The sequence below is a fragment of the Mytilus galloprovincialis genome, chromosome 9 (genome assembly GCF_965363235.1).
Source record: "Mytilus galloprovincialis chromosome 9, xbMytGall1.hap1.1, whole genome shotgun sequence".
Classification (NCBI taxonomy): domain Eukaryota; kingdom Metazoa; phylum Mollusca; class Bivalvia; order Mytilida; family Mytilidae; genus Mytilus; species Mytilus galloprovincialis.
The window spans coordinates 57,972,491-57,986,595 of NC_134846.1; the positions used below are offsets into that span (position 1 = coordinate 57,972,491).

Below are 14,105 nucleotides of genomic sequence, written 5' to 3' on the forward strand. Positions count from 1 at the left end.
TATCAAAACATTCATAACTGGAGGTACCAGCACTGTAAGTATACTCTATCAAAACATTGATAACTGGAGGTACCAGAACTGTAAGTATACTCTATCAAAACATTGATAACTGGAGGTACCAGCACTGTAAGTATACTCTATCAAAACATTGATAATTGGAGGTACCAGCACTGTAAGTATACTCTATCAAAGCATTCATAACTGGAGGTACCAGCCCTGTAAGTATACTCTATCAATGCATTTATAACTGGAGGTACCAGCGCTGTAAGTATACTCTATCAAAATATTCATAACTGAAGGTACCAGCACTGTTAGTATATTCTATCAAAACATTTATAACTGGAGGTACCAGAACTGTAAGTATACTCTATCAAAACATTTATAACTGGAGGTACCAGCGCTGTAAGTATACTCTATCAAAACATTGATAATTGGAGGTACCAGCACTGTAAGTATACTCTATCAAAATGGTTAATACAGTAAAATCATTTCTATAGTAGTGGTTCTGTTGAAGCAAAAAGGCATGTTAAAAATTTGTTTCTCCTGACCAAAAGAAGAATTTAAAAAAAATAAGAAAGAGACCTAATTTTCTATGTAAAATAATTCAAACAAATTCAATAAATTATTACAGAACATATAACTGTCTCTTATAAATTTTAAATCAAGGTTAAATAATTGAAATTTAAACATTTGTTTGTAGGGATATTGTTGATTGTTAATTCCTGTGTTGTGCAATCTCAGATATAAATACTATTTGACTTCCAGGTTGTCAATGTCTGGGAGCTAAAACCAAAGAGTAAGAAAGTTTGTCTGAAGCAGCCATTGTATGGACATACAGAAACAGTCACCTGTCTAGCATCATCTCAGGCCTACAATGTGATAGTCAGTGGGTCCAGAGATAGAACATGTATTATATGGGATCTAAGTAGATTGGTCTATGTCAAACAACTGAGGGGTCATGCAGCTCCAGTGGCTGCTGTGTGTATAAATGAACTTACGGTAGGTAGTAAGATATGCTATTAATTTACTCTTATGTTATTCATCCCTCTTACTAAGGCAGCCATAGTATAAAATAGCATTGCACCTGTTGAATGAGATGCCTTATTTGTGCAGTCTCAGAAAAAACAGTCAATCATTTCTGGAGGAACATAGTAGAATATGGTTATTATAGGTGTGTTCTGAAATTTTGTTCTTTAGAAAGATATTTTTCTAAAGAAAATAATAAATTAAATGCAAATATAAAGATAACTGATAAGTGTTGAGACCTAAAATAAAACATTACAAGAATGTATATGTATTTACAGGGTGACATAGCAACATGTGCAGGAACGTACCTGTATGTTTGGTCTATAAATGGTGAAGAGATTGCCTGTGTAAATACAGCTTCATTGAGAAGTCAACAGATTCTATGTCTTGCCATGTCACAGGTAAAGTTTTTCTTTATAACAATAAATATTAGAAAGTGTAACTAGTCATTATGATATACCATTTTCTTCTGGAGGGACAAATAGATTTTTTGTAAAGATATTTTTAATTAAAAAGATAAGAGAATAAAAATGGTATCTCCATCTTCAGTAAGGATGGTGCATCTGCAATGACAATGTTAATATAAGTATTCTTAAAACAAACCATTAAACTGTTTTATTTGTCGGTTATATAGGAAAAAACTTGTGTTGTGGCAGAGAGTTGCTTCATAGAAAACTAATTTCATACTATTGGGGTTACTGGTTGGAACACAGAATTAAATGGCAATTTGACTATAACTGTCATTTTGGATTTCAAAAAAAGCTAGGCAATTTTGGCCTTTCAATATTTGGATAATATTTTTTTTTAAGTTGAATATTGAGCATATGTATAGTATCATTTTTATTTATATTTTTTTAGATCCTTGAGTGGGACAACAGAAATGTAATATTAACTGGCAGTGGGGATGGTGTTGTTAGGGTAAGTAATGTATATCAGATAAATATAGGAAGATATGGTATGAGTGCCAATAAAACAACTCTCCATCCAAATCACAATTTATAAAAGTAAACCATTATAGGTCAAGGTACGGCCTTCCAACACAGAGCTTTGGCTCACACCAAACAGCAAGCTATAAAGGACCATAAAAAATTACTAGAGGAAAACCATTCAAATGGGAAAACCAATGGTCTAATCTGTATAAAAAAATGAGAAACACTTATGAATCACATCAACAAACAACAACTATTGAACATCAGATTCCTGACTTAGGACAGGTGCAAACAATTGCAGTTTAAACGTTTTATATCCGAGCTTGAATTATTTACACATGATAGGGCTCTATTTATTTATGCAGAAGATTCTTGTCCTCTTGAACCAACTGGACCTGAGAAATATTTAGAGATAGTCTTAGTTTGATTCAAATAAATACCGAAAGTTTGACAGACCAAGGGACACAACTCTTGTTTTGTATGGCAAAGATAAATCCAGATGTATATTGGAATTCTTTTGTCTCTCTTAATTTTATCCATTAGCCATATAAGTGAACTGCTAGTGATGATAGTGATGATTATGATGATTATGATGAAAGTTTACACAGTAGTAGAAAATTATCGAGGATTGTGCTCAAATAATGTAAATCCAGCATTGTCCAACATATTAAAAGGGAGATAATTATCTCAGACTGTACCAAATCATTAAGCATTATTTTTGTACTTTTAGATGTGGTCCATTGAATATGTGCAGGTTCCTGTTGAAGAGAAACCTTCCAAAGATGCACAAAATGACAGTAGTGATACAATGACAAAGGGAACAGGAGGAGATGTTACAAGTCCTACCTCCAAACTCTCACGTCAGGTATCATGTGATAGTTACGGACTACAACAGAATTCAGCCATAGAAAGGTTACAGGAATTCAGAGAGCCAAATCTTGTAGACATTAGTAGTTCCTTAGATAGTGAAAGTAATATGACAAAACTAATAGGGTCAAAGGGTAAAGGTATACTTCCTGGAAACCTTGATAGAGAGGACAGTACTACCAGTAGTGCTAGTGACTTTCAATACAGTCGGACAGGATATAGTGACAATGTCATTAGCGATGATACACATTCCATTAAATCAGCTGATTTATCTATAGACACAGCTGTGGAAGCTTACGATGAAATGGTTCAATCAAACATCAGTGATACTCAACTTCCCAGCCTATCTGAACCTAATTTGGTTAGTCTGGCAGAGGGGTCCGGAATGGATAAGAGTCAGAGTCATCCTGATCTTAAGACTGGGGAGGTAGATAAACCAGATTTTGGAAGATCAGGATCTTCAGAATTTGAAATAATATCTGATAAGGAAGCCAGAAATTCTCCAAAGACAGTGGAAGACATTCTTAAAAAATACAGACCAAGAACTCGACATGCTTTAAGAGAAGGTAAATTTGATTTGTCATCACATATTTCCCATGGTTATCTTTTTTCACAGAAGTCATTTAAGTTTTTTTTTTTTTTTTACAATTGTAATCTGAATACAAAATTGCTACTTTTGTTATTCTTTTATAATAATGGATAAATTATTCTAAAAACTCAACCCCTCTATATACAGATAAAGCCTTTCTATTATTTGTGGTTGAAAATTTTGAGTTTTACTGTATGGAAAAATAATAATCAAAATATTTTTGGATAATATTGTTATAACAGAACAAAAATTTCAATCAAGTATAAAGCAAGGCTTTTATTGATATCACATAAACAGGTTCTTTTTCTGATATGCATGTAATATTTACCACTGGATAAAAAAACACCAATTTATCATCATCACCATCATCATCAAAAAAGAAAAGAAAAGAAAGTATATGAAACGTACAGTTCACAGAGGTAATTAAAGTTTTGAAACTAGAATATATACCAGAGACAATTAGATATTTGAATTTATTTTGAGGTGTGAAAAGATTTATCTTAATAATAGAATTATTTTTCAGGTTTTAGATGGCAGAGACAGTTGGTATTTAGAAATAAATTAACAATGCACACAGCGTTTGAGCGTAAAGACAACAAAGACCCAGCATCTGTCACTTCTATAGCTATTTCCAAGTAAGATTTTTTTGCTTTTGACACTTCAATGAAGGGAACAAACCAAGATATCATTATTTATCATACCAAAAATTATACAGAATTGTATGTGTGTAGATGATTGATTATCTTTGTTGAATCATTTCTTAACTGTGTTTTCTTTCCTCACCGCATTAGTTACAGAATGGGAGACATAAGAGATGCAAATCTGGTGACAGCAATATTAACTAATTGTGTAAAGTGTTACATTTCAGAAGCCAAATAGCTAAAAATTCACAATTTGTATAATAATAATTTATGGTCTGAAATGTCTTTCTGAAAAAAAGGTTGTAGATAACAAGAAAACATGTTGAAGACGTCGCAGTCACATGAAAAAATTATGTCTATAAGCTGATAGACAAAACACGATCAACCAATTAGAAGACTTGTTACATCCAAATTAAATCGTATAAAGATAAACTCATTTAAACATGTAAAATAACATTCTCTTTTGAATATCATCAGCTTTCTCTTTTATACAGAAACAGTCATTTATATTTTATATTATTTTGCTTTTTAGGGATCACAAGACAGTGTATGTGGGTGATAACAAAGGTCGTATCTTCAGCTGGACGGTAAGTGACCAGCCTGGCCGTGTTGTAGCTGACCACTGGATGAAAGATGAAGTAGCCGATGCTTGTCAATGTGGTGTTAAATTCTCATTTTCAGATAGACGACATCACTGTCGAGATTGTGGAAATGTCTTCTGTGCAAAGTGTGTACAAATTCTTCCTTCATTAGACAGCTGAATGCTTCACCCTTGCTATTTGTCTCTTACTCAAATCTTCCCTTGCACGTATATTCACAGATTTCTATAACAAGTCTAGAAACATACAAAACATATTTTAGTTAAACACATAATTTTCCCTCCTGTTAGTAAGATTGAATCTCTACATTTATTGATATAGAAAGTTAGTGTTAGTTTTAGCATCACTTCCATTTGCAAAAATATTTTAAAGTGCTAGATATATAGTCCGATTAGGTAAAATTACAAATTTCTTTCACAAAAAAGAAGGCATCTTGAATTAAGGATATTTATATATCATAATTGCTTCTATTATTTTAATCAGTTTCTTTTCTTAAAATTATATTATTCCCTTGCAGAATGTATTATAATAAGAAGGTATATTATATAGTTACATCTTTGCCATTGTTTATATCAACCAATAATATGCTTCAGAGATATTATAATCTGTTTGTATTTACAGTTGTTTTTGACAAAGTATGAAACATATGATTAAATTTGTGCTATTGCAAGTCGAATCAACAACTTATTTCAGTACAACTTCATGTGTAAATGAAGAACATGTCCAATTCTAATGGTAAAGTTTTAGAAAATATTTTCTTTTTTTTCACAGGTGCACAAGATATGAAACAGAAATAAGAAGACGGATGATATTACGACCAGTACGAGTATGTAAAGAATGTTATAAATCTATCAAGGGAGACAAGTCATGATCTGAGTTGATGATCTGGCCTACGAGAATCTAGTCATTATTGTACATTAGAATTATTTTGTACATTGTTACATAGAGATATAAAGTATTATTTTGTTGTTTAGATAAGACATAAGATTTTTATTTAACAAAGTATGTAAGTTAGTGATTGTAAACATATTGGCATACTAATTTGATCATGGCATTTTCAGTAGACAAATTTTGTCATTCTTAAAAGAATTCTATTGAACTTCATATTGGCATTGTTACTTTTTTCTATGGCATTTCATTCCATATTGTCAGATTGTAAAAAAATATTTATCTATGTCATAAGTGCTTTTTTTACTTCTACTAAATATTAAGTTATACTCAATTTATGTTAAAATTATCTAACAAAACCTGTTTAGTATTTGTAAACCAATATATAGTTTATGCTGAATTAATGTTAAGTATATTCCATTTTTTGTGATATTTGGTTGTGATAGAATTAGATTGAAATATAATATCACATTCCATTTTGACCTACAAGTTAAGGTATCTTTTTGAATGTTATGGTTCTGATAAATTGAAAATTTGATTTAGATTCTTTACTGTAATTGAAAAGAGTTAATTTTTAGAAGTCACCTTTTGCTACTATGCAATGGGCATGCATTCAAGCATATCCCCTAATAAGTACATGATAAGAATGGCAGAACTAAAAATAAAATCCTGCAAAATTAAATAAATAATATAGTTTTCATCCATATTAAAACACTTTAATTTTAAATAATTGGGGTCCTCAGTCTTAATTCTCGGTTCATGGTAACACAGGATGGACATCATCTCCAAATAAAGTTTATAAGTTTGTCTGTAGAAAGATATCTATTAAAACTGGTGTCATACTTTGGGTAAACTGAATTTAAAATTTTACCTTTCTATGCGGACAAAAGCAGCTGTGATCAGTCTTACTCTTAAATGTTCTTCCAATTGTTTCCATAATTACAGACTTTATATACTAGGATTTCTAGATTTGCAAGGCTGCATTCACAGCTTGTCCTATGAGGAGATAAAACTGGAATATCTTGTTGAGGTTATTTGCTAAATCTCAAATCAAGTAAAAATATTTAGAATTGATATAAAGGTTAAAACTTGTTCTTTTGACATTTATGTTGTTTGTGAATTAACTTATATGATATTTAATAGCTAAACCATACCTGTCAACTGACCTGTATTCTGCGGGTGTGACCCCAGATTTTCACAATTCTAAGGGATCACCCGGAACGCCTGTCAGGTCATAGAATAACCCGGGAATTCCAAAAATGACCCGTTTTCTCCTGTATTTCTTAGCCCTGAGATTGATTTCACAAGTGATTTTCCTTTGAAATACCGGCAAAGTTGTAATTCTTCCATGAACAGGAAGTTCAGCTAGCTGTGTAAACTGTCAAATGAAGTGACCCATTAAGTGCATGGCTTCACTTGACAGCTTTGGTGTCAAACACACTGTTAATTAACTCCAACTACCTTAGCTTTTAGGTCGTAAAATAAATTTCACTTGTTTTACAAACATTTTTCAACTTGAGTTACTTCCCCTTATTTGTCACCATTCAAAAATGTTGCTTATAATTACGTTTTTTGGGGTAAAAAAGATTAAATCTAATACAAATAGTATTCAAATACATATTGAAATATAACTTTTCTTTTTTTTCATACCTGAATACAATTATAAAAAAAAAAAAGTTGAACTTTATTTTACTATCATGACTATACTCTTATTTCAATCATCAAAACAAGATATGTTCAATAAGAAAACAAGATATGTTCAAAGGCCAAAGATATGGCCATAATCATCACATTCTTGGAATGAAGAAAGAAAAATATCATTAAATAGTATTTGAATACGAAGCTTAAATAAACTTTATGTGTATAGTTGACAAAGAAGAGGAGTTAAGGTAGTGTTATACAAATTTATCAAAAGCTTTTTAAAGTGCAATGAAATAATAATTAACAAAATTTTAAATTACTAAACCAAGTGAAAATGTTTTGAAAACTTTGATTTAAATTATAAGACAAATGTTCCCTAAAAACAGAAATTCAGCTTGAAAAAGTTTGTATCCATTATGACCTGAGATTTCATTCTTCAATGCAGGTCATGACCTGCATTTTCATCATCACAGGTTGACAGGTATGGCTAAACTAATGAAAAATTAAAACCAAGAACTGATAAAACCTTCCCATTCCATTATTGTGCCATTTAAATGAATTTCATTCCGACTTTCAAAAAGTCTGTTGATTTGTATAAGCATTAATTACTGCTGAAGCTTAGCTTGTCACTAGTAAATCTGAATAATATTGTAAATGTTAAAATAACCAAAAAAATTCAAGTTTCTTGTGAAGTCAGTGTTTCTTCTACTTGAGCCAGAGAACTAATTGTTGATAAAGTGCAATAAATATATATATATATGTCTGTACCTATTGTTTGATTATACTGTAAATATTTGTTAGCAACTTAGAAGTGTTGTTTAAACATTCCTTTTACTAAAACTGGAATGATTGTCAAATTACTGGAAATTGTTAGGATAATATTAATGTGTTATGACTTGGAGACTTGAGGTTTGCAACCTGTGTCGAAATTAAACTTCAAGGCATTTTTAAAACAGGCCCTGAAATCATTTTCTAGGTTGAAACAAATTGTTATGTAGATTTGCTAGTTAACATTATAACATCGTCTGTGATAATTGTTTTATACATTTTTGTACCTGCTGTATATATCCATGCTTTGTAGCCAAATGTCTCATCGTAGTAGGTAGTCTGTGTGTAAAGTCTCTGTGTAATACAGGGTGCAAAATAGATCAACACTAAATACATGAATCTCATTATAAGTGAGTAACTTTCGTGTGATGTTTCAGAGTTAACTGACTAACTTGTTATATAAAGAATTCTCTATATAAAAGCATAATATATTTCAATCGCATGATTAATACAAAATTGTAATCAGTGAATAACAAAATTGTGGTATGTTTTGTAATTGTGAAATTTATTCACATGTACAATAGTAATTGTTCCTAAATCTGATAATAAAATTTAATAATTTAATTAATCCAAAGAAAAAAATGGAAGATATTGATATCTGTACACATGTTTCTGGAAGAAGTCCATCAGTTTTATATGAGGTCAAAAATATGGGACCATAATTCCAGATAAAATTTTGTAATTTCTAGAACCAAACTTTTTTATTGGGATTTAGGTTTAATGTTTTTGATTGTAATATCAAATTTACGCTCAGAATATTTATGCAATTTTATCTAAATTGCAAAATTAAAGATTAAAGGAAAAAAATTGAACAAATTCAAAAAATGAAACCTTGCGTGAGGGAGAAACCACAATACTTACAGTGCAATTATTATCAGTTAGTCTTGTCACTCTTGTGACCAAATTTTGTAAAAGGAAAAATATGTATAACATAACTCTTTGAAATTAGAAATTTAAAATCAGATTTGAAAGACACTATTGAATTCAGTAATTTCAAAAATTGCAATATTTCAATTTCAAGACTAGTACATAAATATTGATTGACATAATTTATTTCTTCACTTAAAAAAATGTTATTTTTCTCATAAATGCTTAAGGGTTGTATTAAAGAACAGTTTTTGCTTGTCTTGTTGACAATTTTACATTATCAATAGGGCCTGTATATTTAGTAATTCAATCATATGCATCAATACAACATACATATACCAGTTCTTATTGACATTTATCTTTCCAAATTCAGTAGAACATGGGACTAATTGATAAAAAGATTCAATGTATTAGTCCCAGTTATGACTTTCAGATCAGGTCTTTTATTTTATTCGTCTCAGTAGATTTTTACTAGTCTCTATGAGGCTTTTCAATGCTTGGACCATTCATACCTTACATCACTTATATAATGACATTACTACAAGGGTAAAATCATCCTATACATTTGTTGTATATAGTAAGTTGTTCAGTATCTATAAGATAAATAGAATGTGAGTGAAGCTTAATATATAGGTAAACACATATATGTAGTAAATCAAAGATGGATGCAAAACTTGTGTTAATTTATGTGTCAACTGTGTACATTTGTTTTACAATAATTTATTGTTATGTGCAATATAAACCATATATATGTCTAAAGTAGATTGATATACACAGTTTAAAGTACATAGCAGTAGTGGTGTATTTTTACGGTTGAATAAATCCCACTGAAGGAAGGTATCTTCGAAATCTGATTGCTTTATTTTATATTTTTGTAGGCTCTTAAATAACTAAGCTTTAATGGATAGTTGTAACTTCATATTATATTTTGTTAAAAATACCAGCTTGCTTTTCAATTAAAAAAAATAGTCAAAACAAAATGTTAAACTATTTGTGCAAATTGTTTCATTATATGGGGAGTTGTGAATACAAGTATTTTTTTCTGAAGCATAAGCAGTTGTAGAGCATTGATGCTACACACAGAGAATTTGGTTGTGGTTTCTTTAAATATTCAGTAATATAGTGTCATGCTTTATATTTTAAAAACAAATCTCATTTCAATAATAATCTTGGTTCTTAGGGATGAAGTTAGGTGAAATTAAAACAATCTAGAATTTAAAATTGATACTATAAGAGCACATGTAAAGTGAAAGATACATGCACAAAATATAGTGTGATCCTCTTGTTTTTTTTTTTACTTATATTGGAATGACATTGTTATGAAATACATGCAAGTGTATAACTATAAAAAAAAAATCAAGATATCAAGAGAGTTGCAAAGTGAATTTCCATTGCATATGATGGATAACAGATAGTAGTTTATTATATGTTTATGATCCATGATAATAGTTAATAGTAGAATGGGTAGAGAACCATAAGAATACTCGTCTACCCACCCTGTGTTCATTGTTGATGTCATCTTGTTTGTGATACTGTAATTGTTAATTATATCATGATAAACAATACAACATATATATATACATTGTTTTTTTATTTATTATTGTTTTTGCTCACCTTCTACCTTCTTCCCTTCTACCATATTCTTCTACTCCTTCTTTCAAAATGTCAGCTATTCAAACTTTATTTAAATATGTGGTCACATTTAATGGGATGAAGACCCTTATTGGTTTTTTAGGTCAACATGTCAATGGTCAAGGTAATAGTTACAAAGAAAGACTGAACTTAGTGCTTGAAAGTGGTTTCTAAATGATAAATCAAATACAAATTGTATTGCATAAGGGATTGCTACCTTTATACTTGGATATATGGTCATATATAAAGAGACGATTCTGAGGTCATTACTTTAGAGATAAAGGTCAAATTACTTGAACGTTAATTGGTTTTTGAATGCTAAATCAAACACTACATAGGAGATTGCAACCTTACATGGAAATATGGTAGCATATAATTTATGCACAGAACACAGATATGGGTTTCACTTTCAGGATGCTGATTCAAAACTACATACGGAATTACGACCTTTGAATAGATCATGGTGGAAGCTTAAAGTAGCAGGAAGATCCAGTTTGCTTTGGGAGTCACTTGGTTTAAGTCATGGCTATATATATTATTGCTTTCTCAACTCATAGCAGAAATAGAACTGTACCTTAAAGTTGATCAACAGAATATGTCAGTTTATAGGCTCTCAACTGTTATTGGGTAAACTTACTTTGACTGAAAGTTCTTTCATTTGTTTATTAATTTACTAATTTATCCAACCTTTATTGAGACTTCCTTGTCTTCCATAAAAGAGGTTAGAGTTATGAGATATTTGAAACAGTTACATTTACAGGTAATCAATTGTATTTTAAGAATGAGGATAACAATCTCTATCATCTGTCTTCATAGAACCTAATTTTGTGTTTATTGCATACTTAATCTATTGTGTTTTAAAACAGTAAAACAAAAACGAACATACCAAACATTCCTTTCTCCACAGACTGTTCTGCACAATTTTTCATGTCTGAACCCTGTTTTAAGACCCAAATTGCCGATCATACCCAACACCCTCTTTTTCTAGATTTCTTTCTAGTTTTCCTGGTAGACCATCTGCCCACAGAACCTATACATACACTATCACTTATTCGTTAACTTCAGTCAAGGACGTGTACAAGAGTCAATTTCCTAATGCATGTAGAGAAAGAGCTTGTCTAGTTTTTGTTTGTATTAATGTTTGCTCAAGCATTGCAATTAAGATTGACATCTGCAAACAATATACTGAAGTAGGCGAAGTTCATTTATATTGTTTTCAGAGGTCAATCTTAATTACAATGCTTGAGCAAACATTAATACAGACAAAGCAAGAAAGCCAATCAAAGTTTAAAACTACCAGCATTAGGAAATAAGCTCTGGTTGTACGTCCTTGCTTCAGTATTGGTAAAGTTGAGATTTGATCATTTGGCAACACAAAATTTTCACCAGATTTGATTTTAGAGACACTCTAATAAACCCTTCTCTAAACAGTCCATTAAAGACCGTACCATTCAGTGAATTTATAAATCATTTTATTCTGGTATCATTGGTTCACCTAAGTTGAGCAAAGAATAATTAAAGAAAAACATTAAGTTAAAAACAGAGACGTTCTATCTTGGATATTTTACAAGATTTTCCTTAAAACACTGGACGTTAAGCAACCGACAATCAATCAATCAAACCAATAGCATAAACATATTGCTCTGCCAATAATAAACAGCCCTTAAAACGTTTATCTGAAAGTTTGTTTGCTATAATACAAATCTAAAATATTCCAGGCATGGTATAGACTATATAAGCAAAAAACCTTTTTAATTAACCTACGTTTATGCTTGTTCACGGATTTGTTTAGTGTAAAACAGGTTAGGGGGGATCATTGTGTTGATATTCAACAACCATTGGGACAAAGTTTTTAAGTATAATAAGTCAAAAATAACAAGTGTTTATGAATAGCGATACATATGGATAACTACTGTTTTAATCATTAACTTAACGTTTGTGTTATCTATACTGATTTCATGTTGAGCCTTAATTCATTCTTTTAAATGCAGATATCATCATTTTTGGGTCATTGAACTAGTTCACGCAGCTCATACATGAAAATACGCCGTACATATACGTTATAATAGTGGGCACTCCTCGATGCAGTGCATCTACATGCATGCTGTTTATCCGGGGGAAATTTTGAAAATATGTTTACTAGTATTTGATTCGATATTTTTTTTTTACATCAGTTAATTGTCCGAATTGATGAGATATCCGCCAATATGTATAAGTGTTCATAAGTGTATCAAGGATTTTGTAGTGTTGATATGTTTTTGTTACTGTCGTATTCATAATACGCAATAATGATCTTCGACATTCGGGAAATTATACTTATTTTAAAGTGAATGGTGGGTGATTTACAAAAAAAACCTAAACCAGTTTCACTGTCTGATAATTAATAGAAATAAACGGAAACAAAAACAGAAAATGGAAGGAAGGAGCCTAATAATATATGTTATATAACTTATATTGAGTAAAACAAACAGTATAAGATATGATATTGATAATGTATCTGGGATAATATTTATCATATCTTTTAAGTGAGCTCGCTATCTCTTATCACTGATTTTTTTCACGGTATTTTGGGTTTCTACATCAATCAATGTTCAGCGCCTTTTTGTATTATTTTTTAAACGCTATAATTGAAGTATTTAACATATTTAGGTTTTCTAGAAATGCAACAAATAAATTCGATCCATCTTACACGTCACAACCGAACAGCCACCTCTTCTTTTGACAATTGCATATATAATATAAAGCAAACACGCAATTTGGATGAGCTTAACCATTTGGCGCGTTTTTGTCCCCTCCCTGCATCAATCTGTCCACGGAGCAGCAAACTTACAACCTGGGACTTATTTAGACTGATTTCAAGAGAATATTTCGGTAATCTGATATTCAAGTTAGAATCCGACAGTAGCAGTCGTACATTCGGTGCGCTCATTCTGTTAATTCGGGATGCATAAATACACTGACACGTTTTTTTGGAATAGAAAAATTGAATTCGATTAAAAAATCCATTGAAATGTCTTTGAGGGAGCATTAGATGCCCTTTTGAAAGGTTACATTTCTGTTGAACTTTTGAAACGTAACCTTGGTGCGAGATTTTCTCGCTGCGTTGAAGACCCACTGGTGGCCTTTGCTTGTTGTTTACTCTTTGGTCTCGAGTTGTTGGCTCTTTGACACATTCTCCATTTCCATTCTCAATTTTATCTTTCTCTTTCTTGATTTGATATTTGCCACTGTACTTTAAGCAAACAACAGTAAATCAATCTCCTAAAATCTGAAACTCAAACATCATTCCTCATCGAAGTTGTTCTATGAAACTTTTTATGCTCTATTTTTAAAATTTTCAAATTCAGATGATTATGCATGTTTTGTCCGTTTAAAAAAGGTTATTTCACTGTAGTTACCTTTGCTCGTGGAAAATGTGAAAATTTATGTGCGCATGCGGGAAGGATTAATTGTTAACAGGAAAACATGCTCCCCCCCCCCTTCCAAAAAAAAAAGATCAGCTACTAATGCATTAATTGTATTTTATAAGCAGTTACATGTACTTAAAGCCTTCTTTACTATCAGTATTTGTCAACAAACTCATTTTTGTCAAATGTTT

At 30.9% G+C, this 14,105-nt stretch overlaps 1 protein-coding gene across 6 annotated transcripts in view; it reads left to right on the forward strand.

The window, feature by feature from the left end:
• Positions 1-10,451, forward strand: part of LOC143045410 (WD repeat and FYVE domain-containing protein 3-like) — a 114,163-nt gene extending 103,712 nt beyond the window's left edge. For 5 of the 6 annotated variants that reach the window (XM_076217890.1, XM_076217892.1, XM_076217891.1 and 2 more), the window contains 7 exons: positions 766-999; positions 1,305-1,427; positions 1,885-1,944; positions 2,686-3,388; positions 3,935-4,046; positions 4,585-4,779; positions 5,423-10,451. In XM_076217890.1, coding sequence (XP_076074005.1) covers positions 766-999; positions 1,305-1,427; positions 1,885-1,944; positions 2,686-3,388; positions 3,935-4,046; positions 4,585-4,779; positions 5,423-5,522 — 1,527 coding nt within the window. In that variant the 3' untranslated portion in view covers positions 5,523-10,451. The remainder of the gene's footprint in view (positions 1-765; positions 1,000-1,304; positions 1,428-1,884; positions 1,945-2,685; positions 3,389-3,934; positions 4,047-4,584; positions 4,780-5,422) is intronic. The other variant, XM_076217896.1, reaches the window with a different exon arrangement.
• The last annotated feature ends 3,654 nt before the right edge of the window (positions 10,452-14,105 follow it).